At 40.6% G+C, this 17409-nt stretch overlaps 1 protein-coding gene across 4 annotated transcripts in view; it reads left to right on the top strand.

Moving 5' to 3' along the window:
• The window catches only part of RNF144B (ring finger protein 144B), a 104554-nt gene extending 88288 nt beyond the window's left edge, over positions 1-16266 (top strand). For all 4 annotated transcript variants that reach the window (XM_073331902.1, XM_073331903.1, XM_073331900.1 and 1 more), the window contains 4 exons: positions 5979-6183; positions 8225-8369; positions 10073-10162; positions 10315-16266. In XM_073331902.1, the coding sequence (XP_073188003.1) occupies positions 5979-6183; positions 8225-8369; positions 10073-10162; positions 10315-10455 (581 nt within the window). In that variant the 3' untranslated portion in view covers positions 10456-16266. The remainder of the gene's footprint in view (positions 1-5978; positions 6184-8224; positions 8370-10072; positions 10163-10314) is intronic.
• Positions 16267-17409: the final 1143 nt, after the last annotated feature.

The following is a 17409-nucleotide window of genomic DNA, read 5'->3' as shown; positions in this document are numbered from 1 at the left end:
TTAATAATTGAGAATCCTGATATCAGTACAAATCACCCCATTAGATTTACAGTTATGGTTAGATTTCCCAATTGTTCCCTCTTCAATCCTTTGATTGCATGTTAACTCCTGTATATTAAAATCTAAGACTGACCCCCCTGGATATACTTATACCACAGGATAAAGACCAACTGAATTTTTGGGAGATCTTTTTATGCTTGTTTTTATCACTTAACCAAGGAGGAGAGGAGTTCAAGTAATCATTCCCAAACTATCAGAGGGGTAGATGTGTTAGTATGGATCTGTAAAAGCAGCAAAGAGTCCTGTGGCACCTTATAGACTAACAGACGAAGTGGGATGCATGCATCCGATGAAGTGGGTATTTACCCACAAAAGCTTATGCTCCAATACGTCTGTTAGGCTATAAAGTGCCACAGGGCTCTTTGCTGCTATTCCCAAACTAGTTAATTTTAACCTTATTTATTCTGTATCGTCTGAAACTATAGGGACTTGTCTTCACAACCGGGGAGATCAATGCTGTTGCAATCGATGCAGTGGGTGTCGATTTAGCAGTTCTAGTAAAGACCCACTAAATGGATGGCAGAGCGCTCTCCGGTTGACTCTGGTACTTCACTGGAATGAGAGGAATAAGGGAAGTTGACTGGAGAGCATCTCCCGTCAACATACCCCAGTGTCTTCACTGCGCTAAGTTGACCTAAGCTATGTTGACTCTAGCTACATTATTCATGTAGCTAGAGTAGCATAACTTAGGTCAACTTACCCCAGTAGTGAAGACAAGCCTTCTATTCCCCGGATAGTCTTAAGTGCCCCACCAGTTTTTAAATGCTAACTACACACATTCTTGTAGACGTAGGTTAAAGTCTATTATCCACAGATCTGATTTGTAAAGATTAAAGTATACAGTGCTGCTCTCAGTATATAAATCTGGTGTCACAAATGAGCCAGAGTCTCTGCCCTTTCTGTAGGAATATTTTTGAAAATACTATTAGTCAAAACTCTTTAAGCCAGAGCCATTGTACTGATTACGTGCATGGAGGAAATCCAGCCCTCTTTTCAGCTTTGTAGCTATTGAAGATGCACAATCAGTTAAACAATTTTCTTCGAGTCTAAACTCTTGCCATATCTGCCATAGGCTTCCCAAAGTGATATGGAAATCAAAGAAAGATTCTTTTATTTCAGAAATGTCTAAACATTTTACCAATAAGCTTTCCCAACTTATACATTGATGACAACCAGGGGCAGTGTCTGGTGAAAAATTCATGGAAAAGATTGTGTTTGATTCTGTAGATTTGAAATCTACCAAGTATTTTACAGAGAATTCAAAAGTCTGGCCAAGTAATTGTCCTGTGAAAACCATCCTGGGCCTGATTCCTGTCGGGCACCAGTCTTTGTATAAGAGTGGGAACAGAGTCCCAAAGGGCCTAGACCAGAAGCAGGGTGGTCACCAAACTCCATTTCCACTGAAGATATGTCCATACCACATCCTCTTCCCTGGGCAGGAGGGTTATAAAGTCTGTAGTTTTAGAATGAGCAAAGAAACAGGTAGGTGCAATTGTGGTGGAGGCAGAGTTGCTGCACAACCAAGATTTATGGGCTTGCTGACAGGTTTTAACTGTTGCTAGGATATTTAGTTAATTCAGCCCAGCTCCTTCTGCCCTCAAGCCACTCTTTCAGCCTATGACCTTTTGCTGTAACCAGCATTTGCTCATGAGCAAGGATACAATTTAGTCACAGATTCCATGACTTTAAGACTCCGCCGTGACTTCTTCAGCTTCAGTCCCTGCAGCTGGAATGCCACCCCCCAGGCAGCGGGCCTCGGGCTTCACCCCGTTCCCCCCAACCTTCCTATGGGGCTCAGCCTTCAGTCTTCCGCAGCGGTCAGCTCACCTCCAGTTATTTTTAGTAAAAGTCACAGACAGGTTGCTGGTTTCAGTGACTTATTGTTTATTGTCCACGACCTGTCTGTGACTTTTACTAAATATAACTGTGATAAAATCTTAACCTTACTCACGAGCAGTCACCCATCACCTAGGTTCTTACTCTTATACCAGGCACAAACACTCTAACTCCCACACTCCAGTCAAATCTGTATCTCTCCAACCAGGAACAAACAAATCCTCTACTGCCACGAGCAGGACCCAGGCTCAGAGAAGAGGAACCACCATTTCACACTGACAACTGCATTCCACTTCTCTGGCACAAGGACTCGCCACCTCCTTCTGGGGGCCCACTTCACTGCTCAGTGGGCCCAGGAGCTCACAGGTGGTGGTCCTGTGCAATTTGCCAGTGCCACTCCACTGACCCTGGCCAGGGGCTCTTCTCTCCCATTGGTTACACCAAGCAGGGGTCTGGCTCCCTTCATAGCACCAGGAAGCTTCGCTGCTCACTGGACCTGCTCCCAATGCTGCTGTTGCCTCAGTTTCATCCCTTCCCATGTTGTAGCCATGCTCTCCAAGCTCCTTCTCCGCAACAGCCAAGGATCTGAGTTACTCAAGGCTGCCCCATGCTGCTGTCTCCTTCTTGCGCTGCTCCTATTTCTGGTGCTGGCTCTGCTTTATATTAATATCATATTTTTGATTGTATCCCTATCACTCTACTCTTCCTCCTGGATTGTCGTCTTATATTGTAATGTCTTCAGGGCCAAGAGTGGGTCTTCATATATATTTGTACAGCACCTAGCACAGCGGGCTCCCAGTCTTGATCCAGGCACTACTAAATTTTTAATGATACTCAGAAAACAAATCCACCACTTGAGTGCAGCCGCCTTTGCAGTGAAAGGCAGCTGCTATTTTATAGTGCATAGTAACGCTATGCAACAGCTTAGGACATGAATTAAAGAATATTGTATCCCAACTGAGGTTGGTAAAATGCAATTGGCTGAATGGAATTTGGCCAGGACAAATGGGTTTTGCTTCTATTTCTGTGAAAATTACCATGGGATCTTTAATGACCCCAAGAGACCAAAACCTCCATTTTATGTCTAATCCAAAGCATGGGACTTTTAACAGTACGCTGTCCCCAAATACCATGTGAAAGGCATTGGTTTAGTACCAATTCAGAAGAAAAAGTATTACCCACAGAATCAAAAACACTATTCTGCATTTTCTTAGGCTGTTTTCCAGATAACATCTGACTGTGCATATTGTGAGAACTGACTAGAGCACAGCCTCTGGTGGTATGGCTGGTATGCAGTTTAGGGAAGACCTCTCTGCTTAGAGCTGAATCTAGTTGGCTGCCTAGGTTGTGGCAAGTCAGAGGAAAGGTGGAGGAGACCAGGAGAGGGACCACCACCTCAATAGAAGTATTCAACAACCCTTTAGAGTTGTTTGCATCATATTTTTAGCTGCAACTTTCTAGGCTTGGTGGGCATTTCTGGTTTCATTGTGCTCTGTGCTAAAGCAAATAGCACATCACAGCAATGACTGAATAGTACCATCTGTATATTCTTTGTATACTGGGTGGGCAGGGATTTACATTTCATGCATCATTTATATCTTGCTGCAAAGATACCACAAAGCCAATAAGCTTTAAAAACAGTGAATGACAAAGACAGGCATTCTTCTATCTCTTTCTCCCATCTTATTTTTGAAAGAACTCAAGTTTCCAGAGTTGGGTACGTTAGACACTGCAACTTGTTTTGCTGTCTCTGCACTACAATACTAGAAGAAAACACTTTTGTGTTACATTTCTGTAGTGGCAAAGGCTAGATGCATTGGACAATAGGTCAGTATCTACTAGGGACTGATCTTATCCTGTGCTGAGCCCAACTTATGAAGTGCTGAGCGCTCAGCTGCCAATGAATTCCATGGAAGTTGAGAATGCTCGGCCTCCTGTGGCATCAGGACTCCAGTGATGCAGCTTTCATGACAACATCATTTATTCTTAACCAAAATAGAATAGACAAAAATGTTTGTTTTCCACTAGAGATGGGCATGGATTGCAAAATTCAGATCCCAGTTGAAATTCAGATCTCCAAAATTCAGGGATGGTCAGATATAAGACTCTGGTTTGGCTCATTAGAAAGATGGGAGCTGTGTGAGAAATCCCCACAGTTTGTAGAAGGTTCTACCCCAGGGGTTTATTTCTAGTTGCACATTTTTAGGCTCTGGATATCTGGGACCCAAATTAATTTCACTGCATAATATCAAGCTCTCTCAGTAACTGTGCCTCACTGAGGATTCTACCATTTGGAGTCCCACCAGTAGAGGCTTCCCATGAGATGTGATGAATGAGATCTCACAACTGGGCAAAATCCCACCCATTTGTGGGCCATCCACATCCCCTCTCTGTGGTTGTATCAGAGCAGTGGTGGGCAATCTGCGGCCTGCAGGCCTCACGTGGCCTGTCAGGGTAATCTGCCACCAGACAGTTTGTTTACATTTGCACGGCCTCCCGCAGCTCCCAATGGCCACGCTTGGCTGTTCCCAGCCAATGGGAGCTGCAGGAAGCAGTGGCCAGCATGTCCCTGAGGCTTGTGCAGCTTCCCGCAGCTCCCATTGCCTGGAAATGGTGAACCGCGGCCACTGGGAGCTGTGGGTGGGCACGCAAAGGTAAACAAACTGTCTGGCAGCCCACCAGCGGATTACTCTGATGCACCATGTGAGGCCTGCATGCCTCAGGTTGCCCACCACTGTATCAGAGGCTCCCAGAGGAACAGGAGTTGCAGGTGACTAGCAGTTGTACCCTGCTCCTAATAGACTTTTTGCATATCATCCTGGCTTCCTCCAATTTGTGCTGGAAAGCAGTGAAATCAAATCAAATATATCACAGAGTGAAACTCTGTCAGCATGATCATATTTTAGCTGGGTTCTCATTGAAATTTCTCTAGTCAACGCAGGGGCACAGTAGCAAAAGTCAACATTTGTCACTCATTACCAAATGATAGTGTGTATGAGATACCACATCAATGCCTGGGTGATAATGGTGACATCACAGAAGCTATTATGTGGTAACAGCTGACCAATGTTTTTTTAGTGATGACCACTTAGTGAGGAGAATAGGTATCGCTCTTCTTAGTTTATAGATATGGGGGGCGGGAGGGGGATGAGGCCCAGGTAAGTGACTTTACTCAGACTTCAGTGGAGCTACTCCTGATATAAGTGCAAGATCATAATTGCTTATATTTTTAGAGGGATATTAGGTACATATTCATGTTGACATTGTGTAAAAATGTCCCACTTTAACAGACCTGTTAGCTAGCTGTATTTATTCCTATTTTTGTAATTCAGTCCTGTTGCCTAAGACTTGAAGGACAGGGCTTACGAGCAGTTTAAATTTAGAATCACAGCAGTACAAACGTGGCAAAGTATTTATTTATTTTTTGAAGGAGTATCATTCCAGCCCTTAAGGAAGAAAAGTTTTTCATATCATTTGCTTTTCCAGAGACTACCTTAAATGGATAAGCCAGCTATTCAGCAGGGGCCTGTAATAGTGCAACAGAGGCTAATGTTGTTCTAGGCCATTGATTCTCAAACTTTTGTACTGGTGACCCCTTCCACATAGCAAGCCTCTGAGTGTGACCCCTCCCCCCCATAAACTAAAAACACTTTAAAATGTATTTAATACTAGGCAGAGCAGGGTTTGGGGGGAGGCTGACAGCTCGCAACGCCCCTTCCCCATATAATAACCTCCCAACCCCCTGAGGGCTCCCAACCCCCACTTTGAGAACTCCTGTTCTAGGCTCTTCTAGAGAGAGATGGGGAGACTATCTAACATTCACTCATTAACTTATCACCAGCCTCTTATGGCAAAAGACTGAAGTTTGTCTGACAGTGTCTGACAAATTCTCATCTTAATTATGTGTCCAGTGCAACACTGTTTGCACAATGTCCATAGTGTTAGCAATGCAGAATCCTTTAAAGATCTAAGTGGGCATCGGATCAGGCCTTGTATGACTAGAGAAATGGTAATCGGAGTGAAAAAAGGAATGTATAATGAATGCAGATTTAAACAGTTTTGTTTCCGTATTTACATTTCAGAAGTCCACTTGGACCCATGCAGAACGTGGTGCCCTGCTGCTGACTGCCAGACCATGTGCCATGTTGAACTGATTGATTCAGGGCAAGCAGTGCCTGTAGAATGCCCAGCTTGTCACCTGAAATTCTGTTCATCCTGCAAAGAAGTGTGGCACCCAGAGCACTTGTGCCAGGAAAACCAACCCATTGTAATACCAACTGAGCAGGGGTAAGAGCAGAATTCAGCTAGGTTGTGCCATCTTTCAGCTCTGCTAGTGGTACAAAATGGGTGTCCAGTGCCGCATCTACTTCATGGACCTGCCTTCTCCGTATTTTAGACTTTATTTCTAATACATCATTGCAGATGTGTTTCTAAATATAATTCACATGCTGCTATTAGTCCTGCATTAAGCAGCTACTTATGGAGTTGGAAGCTCCACTGGTCCTCAGTCTGGGTTATCCAGTGCTTTGCACCTTTGTGTGTGTCATTCAGGCCTTGTCTACACACACAGATTATACTACTTTAATTATATCAGTGTAGTTAAAGTGATGCAACCTCCCTACTGTGGATGCAGTTACTGTATAGCGATACAAAGGTGATTTATACCAATATAGCTATTTCCACAGGGAAGGGTGTCACCGCTTTGCTCCCCACTAGTGCGCCTGCTCCTGGTCACTCTGGAGATTAGCTGATTCCAGGTCCAATGCCTCTTTTTCATCTCACTGCACCTCTTACCTTCTCTTCCTAGCTCTCAGTAAGGCAAGATGCTCTGTGTTCATGGCTTAGTCTTCCAGCCAAGTCATGTGTGTAAGGCAGTCTTCCCATTCACAGCCTAGCTAGTGCCACTTTCCCAATGGCTGGTAGGGAACCTGGGCCCACTCTCTACTCAAAGTTCCATCTCAGGGACCCTCTGATTAGTAGCTAAGGTCTACTTCACTTCAGATTTTACTGCCTTTTCCCTGAGCCTTTCCTAACCTTCTGGCTCCCCCACTGCTTTGGATTTGCCCACCCCAAAACTCCCTTCTCCCAGAAAGCAACTGCAGTTACTCTTCTCTATTGCCAACTTCCTGCCTTTATAAAACACAGCTCAGCTCATTCCTCCTCAGCTGGGCTCCCTCGTTATTCAGGCTATGGCCTGTCTGGTTAATTGGCCCCCTTCTTAGTCTACAGTAACCCCTTCAGGGCCAGAGTTGGGGTGAACAACCCGTCACAAAGGGGAATAAACTATACCATCATAAGGCACCTTTAAAACGACATAACTGTGCCTATACTAGGTATTACACCAATTTAACTATTTTGGTAGAGAAATCGTACTCATTAACCATAATAGTTGAACTGGTATAAAAACGGTACGTAGACTAGGCCTAACTCTTGTGCTAAGTAGGGGCAAAATTCTTCCACTGGTGTGAGTGGAGAATTCTCATTTGGTAGCCATTTACACTCACTTTGCACGGATGAAAATGACTGCACTAGGTGTGTGCTTACATCAGCCTATTAGTGGGGATGCGTAGTTCTGGCAATGGCTGTATGTCTCTGAATTCTGTAAATACTCTTATGCTTACATCACACCAGCTCTCTGGCTAGCCTGTGCTTACAGAAACAGAACAGCATTCACTGGCATGCACAGTGTCATCTTTAAACTCTCTATTGTGCTCTGTGGCTTCCACCACTGTGAATATTTTTGCACGAGTTGAAAGAGTTACAACTAAGCATTCTGGTGAGCAGGAGGTGTTTCATCAAACTGGAATTGCCTGTGAGGTCTTCATATGATTTTGATCTTCAAACTAGATCTTTGGCTTTGCTTGAGGTTAAAGCTGTCATGCAGAAGCAAGGACAGTACTTTGAGTTACACAGTCCAGTCATCTTAACAAAATACAGAAGCTCTTTTCCACATTGTCCAGTGCCATTCTTTTAATGTTATATCTGTTACATGCATGGCTGTAGTGAGTGTTTACTTTGTACATTGTGTAAAATCAGTGGAATTGAACATTTAATTTGTCTCTATGCTGCATGAGCAGTTTTTTTTTGCTCTTAATATATGTTTTAATGCATTCCCTTGAATATGAGATTTTACACTTCCAGTACATTGCCTGATGTTAGCTTCTTAATCTTGAAACTCACGGAGCGTGCCAGACTATGGAGTTGAGTGCAAACTAGAGGCCCTAAAGAACATAATGATGCGTATACTACTTGACGTTGGTACTCCAGTCATACAGCCACAGGTTTTGCACTGAAATTTCATCTTTCATATATTTCCTTACCCTTCTAGAGCACTTACCAGGACGGACACAGAGGCTCCAATTAAACAGTGCCCAGTGTGCCGGATCTATATTGAACGAAATGAAGGCTGCGCTCAAATGATGTGTAGGAACTGCAAGCATACATTTTGCTGGTACTGCCTACAGAACTTGGATGTAAGTGCCATGTGATGAAGGTTCTAGAACAAGGCTAGTTTGGGATTTGGGGGATAAGTTCCATATGTCATAACTGGAATCATGTATGTTCTAGTTCTGTTCCTTTATGCTAAGGATAAAAGGATCTTTACTTCAGTGAATGCCCTTGTATTTAAATGGATCCTCATGGTGGCCAAAGCTTAAGTTACTTCTGCCTCCAATGAGCCTCAAAGAGATTTTTCTTTTTTTCCTAAATTGAAGTGGATTGTAGCCATATCCCTTGGTCCAATGTTAATTCTCTTGAGGAAGAGGGATTTTCCAATACTATAGCTAAAGATAGTTGGGTTGAGAGCTAAGGACAGCAAATTTAATTGTTCCCCCTTCTCCCCCCAATTCATTGGATTCCAACCTGTTAAAAATGTTCGGATTCGGTCTGGCACAGATAAAGGCTACAGTTTCAAATTGGGGTCAATTCAGAGCTCATTTAAATTAGGTCACTTCTCCATAGTCAGTCTCTAGTGCTGTATTAGCAGAAGAGAATGATCCAGTTAATAAGTTTGAGGATGAAAGTGTTTTGGAAACTACTTTCCATATTCACAATCTTATTAGGGATACAAAGAGCTCAAGAGGAGGGGAGAACAGGAAGTCTGAACTTGGGGGACACTATCATCATTAAAAAGTGCTCAGAGCTGCAAGTTGCCAAGCACCGCCACCAAAACATCAAATATTCTCCACTTGCACTGACTTTGAATTCCTCACAGGATTAGGTCCTGTGGAACATACTGGTGTACAATGATAACATCAGTTTTTGGCACAGTGAGTAGTAATACTTGTGGGAGGTGAGGAAAAGAACTCTTTGTACCAGCACTTGAGGTAAAATAAAGTTAAATGGGTTTTTGCTACACAGTTTGGAAATGGTGAAACTTCCTTGTTCCTCTTTATTCTCTATATGTTAAACAGGGTGTGCTCAACTTTCTATTCAGTCTGTTTATGGGTGCTGGTTTTTTCAAGTCTGTTTTGGAGTACACAGAGTACACAATGATTGTGTAACTCTATGAAAAATTGGAGGGGTGTCAAGTTTCCATAGTAGTCTAAACATGTGAAGCTGTGATAGTTGTCTGTAGATATGCCCTTAGCTGGTTTTAATCAGTTAAAGATAAGGCAATTAAATGATTTCTTTGACAAGGTGTAGTCATTGCATGGTTACAATATAGCTCTTATAAACCCCCTAAAGTTTCAGGTATTCAAAGTTTACTGCAAGGTAATGCTTATATAACAATAAAGTTAGGTTAAAGAATGAATGGAAAAAGCAGGGCTCAAGCTACAGGGGAACTGTCAGGGGGAGGGTGTTTGGAAACTGAGTGCCCCTCATCTTGTTGAGATAAAGTAATTAGTTTGATAAATATTAGTTTGATGTGGGAGAAAAGTGGGGACTTTCTATTTTAAAGAGCAGCCTATTAAGTCCATGGAAGAACTGACTAGAGAACTGAGAAAAATTAGGAATACAGAAAATAAATATTAGGGATATGAAATATCTTAGACAGTGTGTCTTATAGATCTAAAGTTTCCTATTTAATTTCTCAAAGTAATTAAGTAACAGGCAAGCAAACTTCTCTGCCAGAACAGTTAATTTTACTGCACTGTCAGAAATGTTCTACTCCTGTCCTGTTAATCTCCCCACATTAGTGTGACCTGCTCAGTACAGTTTTTCTTTTATCTTTCAGAATGATATCTTCTTACGACATTATGACAGAGGCCCCTGCAGAAACAAACTGGGTCATTCTCGAGCCTCAGTTATGTGGAACAGAACACAGGTATGCTGATAACCAGCTCAAACAGAGCAATGACAAACATTAAGGGAAAGGTGAAATCTCCTTCACCACAATCATCTGTCAAGATTGCAACTCTCACATACACACTTTTTATTTTCCTGTTGGTTAATTTTTTTTCCCTTTAAACTTTGCAGGTTGTGGGGATCCTGGTGGGATTGGGTATCATAGCGCTGGTGACTTCTCCCTTGCTGCTTGTGGCATCTCCATGCATCATCTGCTGTGTCTGCAAATCCTGCAGGGGCAAAAAGAAAAAGCATGCCCCACCGACAACCTAAAACTGTCTGTTTCTTCCTCAGTCTATGTAGTAGATGTATGTGAGAAAGCACAAAGATTGGGTTTTGGTGCCATACCTACCAAATAATTCTCCCTCTACTTGCCAACTTTGAGGCTAAGTGCCTATTGTTTTCAGACCACTATATTGCTTGCAAACCACAGTTCAGGAAATGACTGGGGGATTGTAGTGTGTAAATGTAATTTTTAAAAAAAGGTCACTGTCAAGTAATTCAGCCACAAATATGATCCCCCTTTAAAACTTTTAAAATCTTGTAGAAAGAGGGATCTTCCAGAATCTGAGCATGTATTTATTATGCAATATTGGTCTTCTGCTTCTGCAGAACCAGTCATGCAGCCAGTAGAGGGAGTACAGGCAAATGAACAAGCCCACTTCTTAGTACTCTGCTGATTTATAAAGTAAAAGAAGAAAAAGCATGTTGCCATTATCTGTTGGCTTGTGACCTACTTAAAATAACATATATATTTACATATATTTGATAACTTCCCTTCAACCAGATGCCACAGCAGGTGGGGGCAGGGGAATACTAGAGAAATAATGAAGAGGATATTTACCAAGAATGGATTCTGGTAATTATCGTTTCATAGCTAAACGTATTGTATGGATTGTACTACAGTGAACACACTCACTTATGCCACACCAGTGATTTTTGGTGTATTACAAAATTACCAATGATCTACACCACACTAAACTATGTTTAAATTATATTATTTAGGTGTATTACCTAACTGTGAAAATACCATGTGCATCTCACAATCGGCACAAACCAGATGATATAGCTATTGCACACTCTGATCTTAATTGGATATTCATTACTATGAAAAAAGGGCCAAACTAGCTGCTGTTGATGTCAATGGTATTTTTACTATTGATTTCAGTGGGAGCAGTAGCAACCAATAAAATATTCTTTCCTATTTAAAAAAAACAACAAAAAAACCTCATTTGCCAATGCCTCAGTGGAAATCACTGTCTTGTATATGCTGTGTTAAAAGGTGATGTTACAAGTCAACCATGGCACATCTTTCTTGAAATGTTAGGTTTATATACATGGCTCTTCATTCTTGGGCTGACTGCTCTATCTACTTGTGGCTCCATTTCCCTCTGCCTTTTGTGAGTACTGTGGATGTTGTAAACTTCTGGAAACAAATCTAATGTTTTAGCGAAGGCCATGCTACATCTCCCATAGGATATGCAGGAAACCATATACGATGCATGTATGTATATGTATGGTGTGTGTATGTATGTACCCACACAAAGTACATAAATAATAATTATGCACGCGCGCACACACACACAGAGTTCTTTATACATTTTAAACAGGTTATACAGGGTAGCAACAAGAAACTTGTAAAAATTACTCATACAGGTTTCAGATGTGGCCAACCCAACCCACCAAGTAACCCTTTTAGAATTGTTGCAACTAACACAAATCCCTGGATAAATATTAGCTGTATTCATTGGTAGTTATTATTTCTATCCCCCAAAAGGGTAAAGAGCACTGTTATTAATTTATTAGTTACTTTATGTCTCTAAAAGGCTGTTATTTAATGTTCTAGTTTAATTTGGTTCTTCACTGCAAGCATGATTCAGATCCTGATCTGAACTATGCCAATGTAAATTCAGAATAGAATCATAGAATATCAGGGTTGGAAGGGACCTCAGGAGGTCATCTAGTCCAACCCCCTGCTCAAAGCAGGACCAATCTCCCATTTTTGTCCCAGATCCCTAACTCTTCTGAAGCTCATGGACTTCACTCCGGATTTGCATGGGAATAACTGAGATCAAATTCTGATCCATGGTGTTTATACCACCATTAGTTGGTGCTTACTTGTGTTATGGGATCCTGTTTGTGCATTTGATATTTGTGGCAATTTACATGCATTTTCTCTACAATCAGTAGTAATTCCAACCCCAGTTGGCAAGGGCTGTAAGGAGAATGAAATGTGATGCAAAGTCAGAAAAAGGTATACAATCCTCTAGCCTACCCTCCCTCCCAGACTACAAAGAGAAAACTAAAGTGAACATCAATTTTATTTTGTTTGGCTAAGCCTCAGGAACTTTGCCTTCTTGGCAGCTGTAAATGTGACCTTTTCGTTCAACTTCGCTCTCTGGCTGCTGAAACAGTGGTAAACATCTTATTTTAAGGAAGCATAGTCTGCAGAACAGACTAACAGGGACAAAGGCCTTAAATAATAGTGTCTGCTTCTCTTTGAAAAAAATTAATGTTGAATGTATTTGCTACCAATAATGACTGGAAGGTAGACAGTGTACTAGTCTGAAAGACTGTATTTATTCTTCATCCAGAGCTTCTAAGTGAAGCAGGAAGGTAGTCAGTACATTCTAAACATAGAGTACAATGCAGGCCAATGTGATTTATGATAAGCTGAGAGTATTTTATGTATGTGTTTTCTTTAGGAGCGGTAATGGTAGTGTTGGGGGTTACTCATGACAAATTAAAATGTTCAGCCTTTGGCCTTGCACTGTTTTTCTACCTACACTTTTACAGCACCACTGTCATTTCCAGTTTATCCATGAACTTCTAGTAGAGAAACTCACTTGAACAAACTCCCAAGGGCAAATTGCTGGAGAGTTGTAAAGTCTTTTTAATCATAACCAATGGCATGATATTCAATATCCCTCACCTGTTAAACCTCATGGTGTTTTTCATATTTTGTATGTATTCATTCTGTCCAAACAACTGTCCACTCAGTGGGGTTGGTACACTTCTTCCCCTCTTGTTATGCTGGAAGCCAGTGTTGCCTAACAAATGAAGTTCCTTTCTTAATTATAAAAGTTTTTTGTCATTAATGCTGCAGTTACAAACCAGGGGCTAAATTCTGCTCTCAGTTATACAGACGTAACCGAGGGCAGAATTTTTCCCAATGTACATTGATGGCTATAAGGTAATTGCATTCCTCAGTTTTGTTAACAGCATGCAAATTCTGTCCCTTTTCAGTGTTATAGAATTATCTAAATTTTAATGTGAATCTCTGGTTATTTAACAAACATCAGATTTTTATAAAATGGTTCAGAATCTAAAGTTTGATTTCCTTATGATGCAAATTCAGAATACTAGATTTAGTTTAATTTAAATAAACACGCACGCCACAGCACTGAAAAAACAGATGATAGAATTTCGTTTTACTTTGCATGCATTATTTTAGAATCAAGGTAGTTTATTTCTGAAGCAATGTTTTACACAGTACTCTAATTACCCTAGAACAGTATTTTAAAACTTAAAACTATGAACCTTACCAGCCTGGTTTTCCTTAAAAAGGGTATGTGTGCTGCATCAACCCATCCTGGTTTTTGAAAGCACAGTTTATCTGAGGCTGTGCAACAACCTAAGCACTGATGCTGCCAGCTGTTAGCCCATGTGCTAACTTTACGTGAACGCTTAAGTACTGGTAACATTGGGGCTCTTTTGCTTGATGCAGCTGTTGCTTAGTTATTCTGCACCACTGGCCAGATAATCAAGCAGTCACAATGAATCTGTTCCGGGATTCCAAAGAAATAACTTGAGGCAGAAGATTTTTTAAAGTGTTTGCAAATGCAGCAAGTTATGTAAGCAAGATAATAGTGCCAAAAGTCCAAAGGGTCCTGGGACACAGGGTACATATACCTTCTTTAAGTAATGCCACCGTGAATCTCTTACAACCGCTTACAACGCCAAAAACTCTCAATGAGTGTTGGACATCAGAACCAGATTTGATTCATACTGTGCCAGAATTTACTTCGCTTATTATTGTCAATCTACAGTTTTTTTTTTTTCCCCCCAGTGCTTTTGATCTTGTAGTGACTAACATGAAGGCTAGCATATTCAGAAGGATTATGGATTAATAGACTGAGCCTGGGATTTATGGGATGAGCTTTTCTCCATTCAAGTCCCAACTATAACACTGACTTGCTTTGTGGCCTTGGGAAAATCAGTGTAGTTGGTCACCTAAAATTACTTGTCACTTCTGAGAACATAGGCCCTGGAGCCGGAGCTTCAAAGGTGCCAACCATGGAGTTCGGTTTAAATTTTGGTTGCTCAGCATCTCTGAAATTAGGCTCTAGATGTCTGAAGAGTGGCACCTAAAATTAGAGGCCACATTCAGAAAACTGACTCTTAACTTCAGTGGGCCAAATCTTCAGCTCATGTAAATTTTCATAGTTCTACTGCAGACAATGGAGCTATGCCATATACACCAGATGAGAATCTCCCGCTGTGACTCTCAGGTCCCAATTATAAAATGAGATAATACCTGGTTACAATAAGCACCATTAAATGGTAAATATTTACCATGTTTATGGTATAAATGCTTCTCTGCAGTATCTGTTTTAACTTAGACGATACATAGTCAATGCTGCAGTAACTGATTATTTTTAATGGTGTATGTTTTATTTACCTCACAGAAGGGGATGAGGATTAACAGTAGTTAATGTTAGTACAGTGCTTTGAAGACGTTAAGTGCTTCATGCTGCTATTTGTCCAGTAACATAACATAGAATAAGAAGTCCAAAGAAAATCTAAAGTGTACATAGTGTTTACATGATTAAATTAAAATGAATGTTAAACCATATTTTCTTATTGTATGTGAAAATACGTAAATTAGCAAAGATCAGTTTCACCTCTCAGTTGTTACAAAGAGGTGGTGATAATATGAACATCTGGCTGACATGTATTTGGGTATCAATGGGTGGTTGCATGGTAGTGCCTGCTACTTTTTTGTTAAGCTTGAGTTCCAGCTTCCATTGTAGTCCTTCCTTTTCAGTTGCTCTTATCTTTCTCAGGCAGGTTTCTTTTTTGCACTTTGTTTGAGGCCAGATATCTTAGAACAAAATAAGTGAAGCTGTTTAGCTACATGAGGATGAAAACCCCCAGCATGATATCATAAGTTATAATCAGAACTTCTATATTCAGCTAATGATTGAAGCTAGAAATTTCATACTTGGATTGTTTTGTAAATCTTATTAAAACTTAAAATTCGGTAATGGAATGCATAGACTAACTGCTCTGATAGAGATATCAGGGATAGAAGCCCCTGGTGCTTATGAGCTTCAGATGAGAGACAGTTGTCTTTAGTCTTTGGGGATTATGATGGAAAAAAATCCAGATAGATATTCATGTTAAATACATGCAAACATGGTTATACTCCGCAGCTGAACATCCTAGGATTCCAATTCCCTATAAATGTACTTGGAGTTCTGGTAAACTTACACAGAAGATTGAAGTCTGATCCTGCATACACTCACAAATGCAAGTGACATTACTCGCAAGTAGCACTATAAAATACTACATAATTTTTAAAATAAGCAGCTTATGACAGACATAAAAATACCTCTCTCTTGGAAGTGTCAGCTCTCACACCATTGCAAACACTGCTGTATGATAAACTTACTGCTAAGATTTTGGAGAACTTCAGTATACATTTAATTTTTAAATAAAACTAGTCCTTAATCAGCAAAACATTTAGGCATATGCTTAAGTGCTTTGCTGAACAGGGATAGACTGCTGAATTGAGGCCTCAACAATTTATTGAGTTGTGGCATGGAGCTCAGTTATTCATGATGAACACAAACTAAAGGTCTGATTCCACAAACACTTACACTCATAATAATCTCATACACACATCATACAGCAAGTTCCTTACTCTAATAATTCATCATGGGACAAATATTTTATTTTCTGTGTAAATGGTCTTTAACTTGGGTACATTTAGCAACAAGTTAAAATACAGTAGCATGTAAACATGTTTTGTTTAGGGCTGTCAAGCAGTTAAAAATTAATAGCAATTAATCGTGCTGTTAAACAATAATAGAATACCATTTATTTAAATATTTTTGGATGTTTTCAACATTTCAAATATATTTATTTCAATTACAACAAAGAATACAAAGTGTACAATGCTCACTTTGTTTTATTTTTGAATGCAATTATTTTTGTACGTAATTCTACGTTTGTAAGTTCAACTTTCATGATAAAGAGATTGCACTAGAGTATTAAGTGAATTGAAAAATACAATTTCTTTTGTTTATCATTTTTCAGTGCAAATATTTGTAATCAAAAATAAATATAATGTAAAACTTTAAAGCCTATGAGTCCACTCAGTCCTACTTGTTCAGCCAATCGCTCAGACCAACAAGTTTGTTTACATTTGCAGGAGATAATGCTGTCCCCTTCTTGTTTACAATGTCACCTGAAAGTGAGAGCAGGCTTTTGCATGGCACTGCTGTAGCCGGCATCGCAAGATATTTACATGCAGATGTGCTAACGAGTCACATGTCCATTCATGCTTCAACCACCATTCCAGGGGACATGCATCCATGCTGATGATGGGTTCTGCTTGATAACAGTCCAAAGCCATGTGGACTGACGCGTGTTCATTTTCATCCTCTGAGTCAGATGCCACCAACAGAAGGTTGATTTTCTTTTTTTGGTGGTTCGGGTTCTGTAGTTTCCGCATTGGATTGATGCTCTTTTAAGACTTCTGAAATCATGCTCCAGACTTCGTTCCTCTCAGATTTTTGGAAGGCACTTCGGATTCTTAAACCTTGGCTCGAGTGCTGTAGCGATCTTTAGAAATCTCACATTGGTACCTTCTTTGCTATAACATGAAACACATGTCAGAACGTGGGTAAAACAAAGCAAGGGACATACAATTCTCCCCCAAGGAGATCAGTCTTAAATTTAATTAACACATTAATTTTTTTAACAAGTGTCATCACCATGGAAGCATGTCCTTCAGAATGGTGGCCGAGGCATGAAGGGGCATATGAATGTTTAGCATATCTGGCACGTAAATACCTTGCAATATTGGCTACAAAAGTGTCACGTGAATGCATGTTCTCACTTTCAGGTGACATTGTAAATAAGAAGCAGGCAGCATTATCGCCCGTAAATGTAAACTACCTTATCTTACCAATTGGCTGAACAAGAAGTAGGCCTGAGTGG

Source organism: Lepidochelys kempii, chromosome 2 (genome assembly GCF_965140265.1).
Source record: "Lepidochelys kempii isolate rLepKem1 chromosome 2, rLepKem1.hap2, whole genome shotgun sequence".
NCBI lineage: Eukaryota > Metazoa > Chordata > Testudines > Cheloniidae > Lepidochelys > Lepidochelys kempii.
Note: the sequence above shows the minus strand (reverse complement) of the source record. Positions and strands in the feature narration are given on the sequence as shown.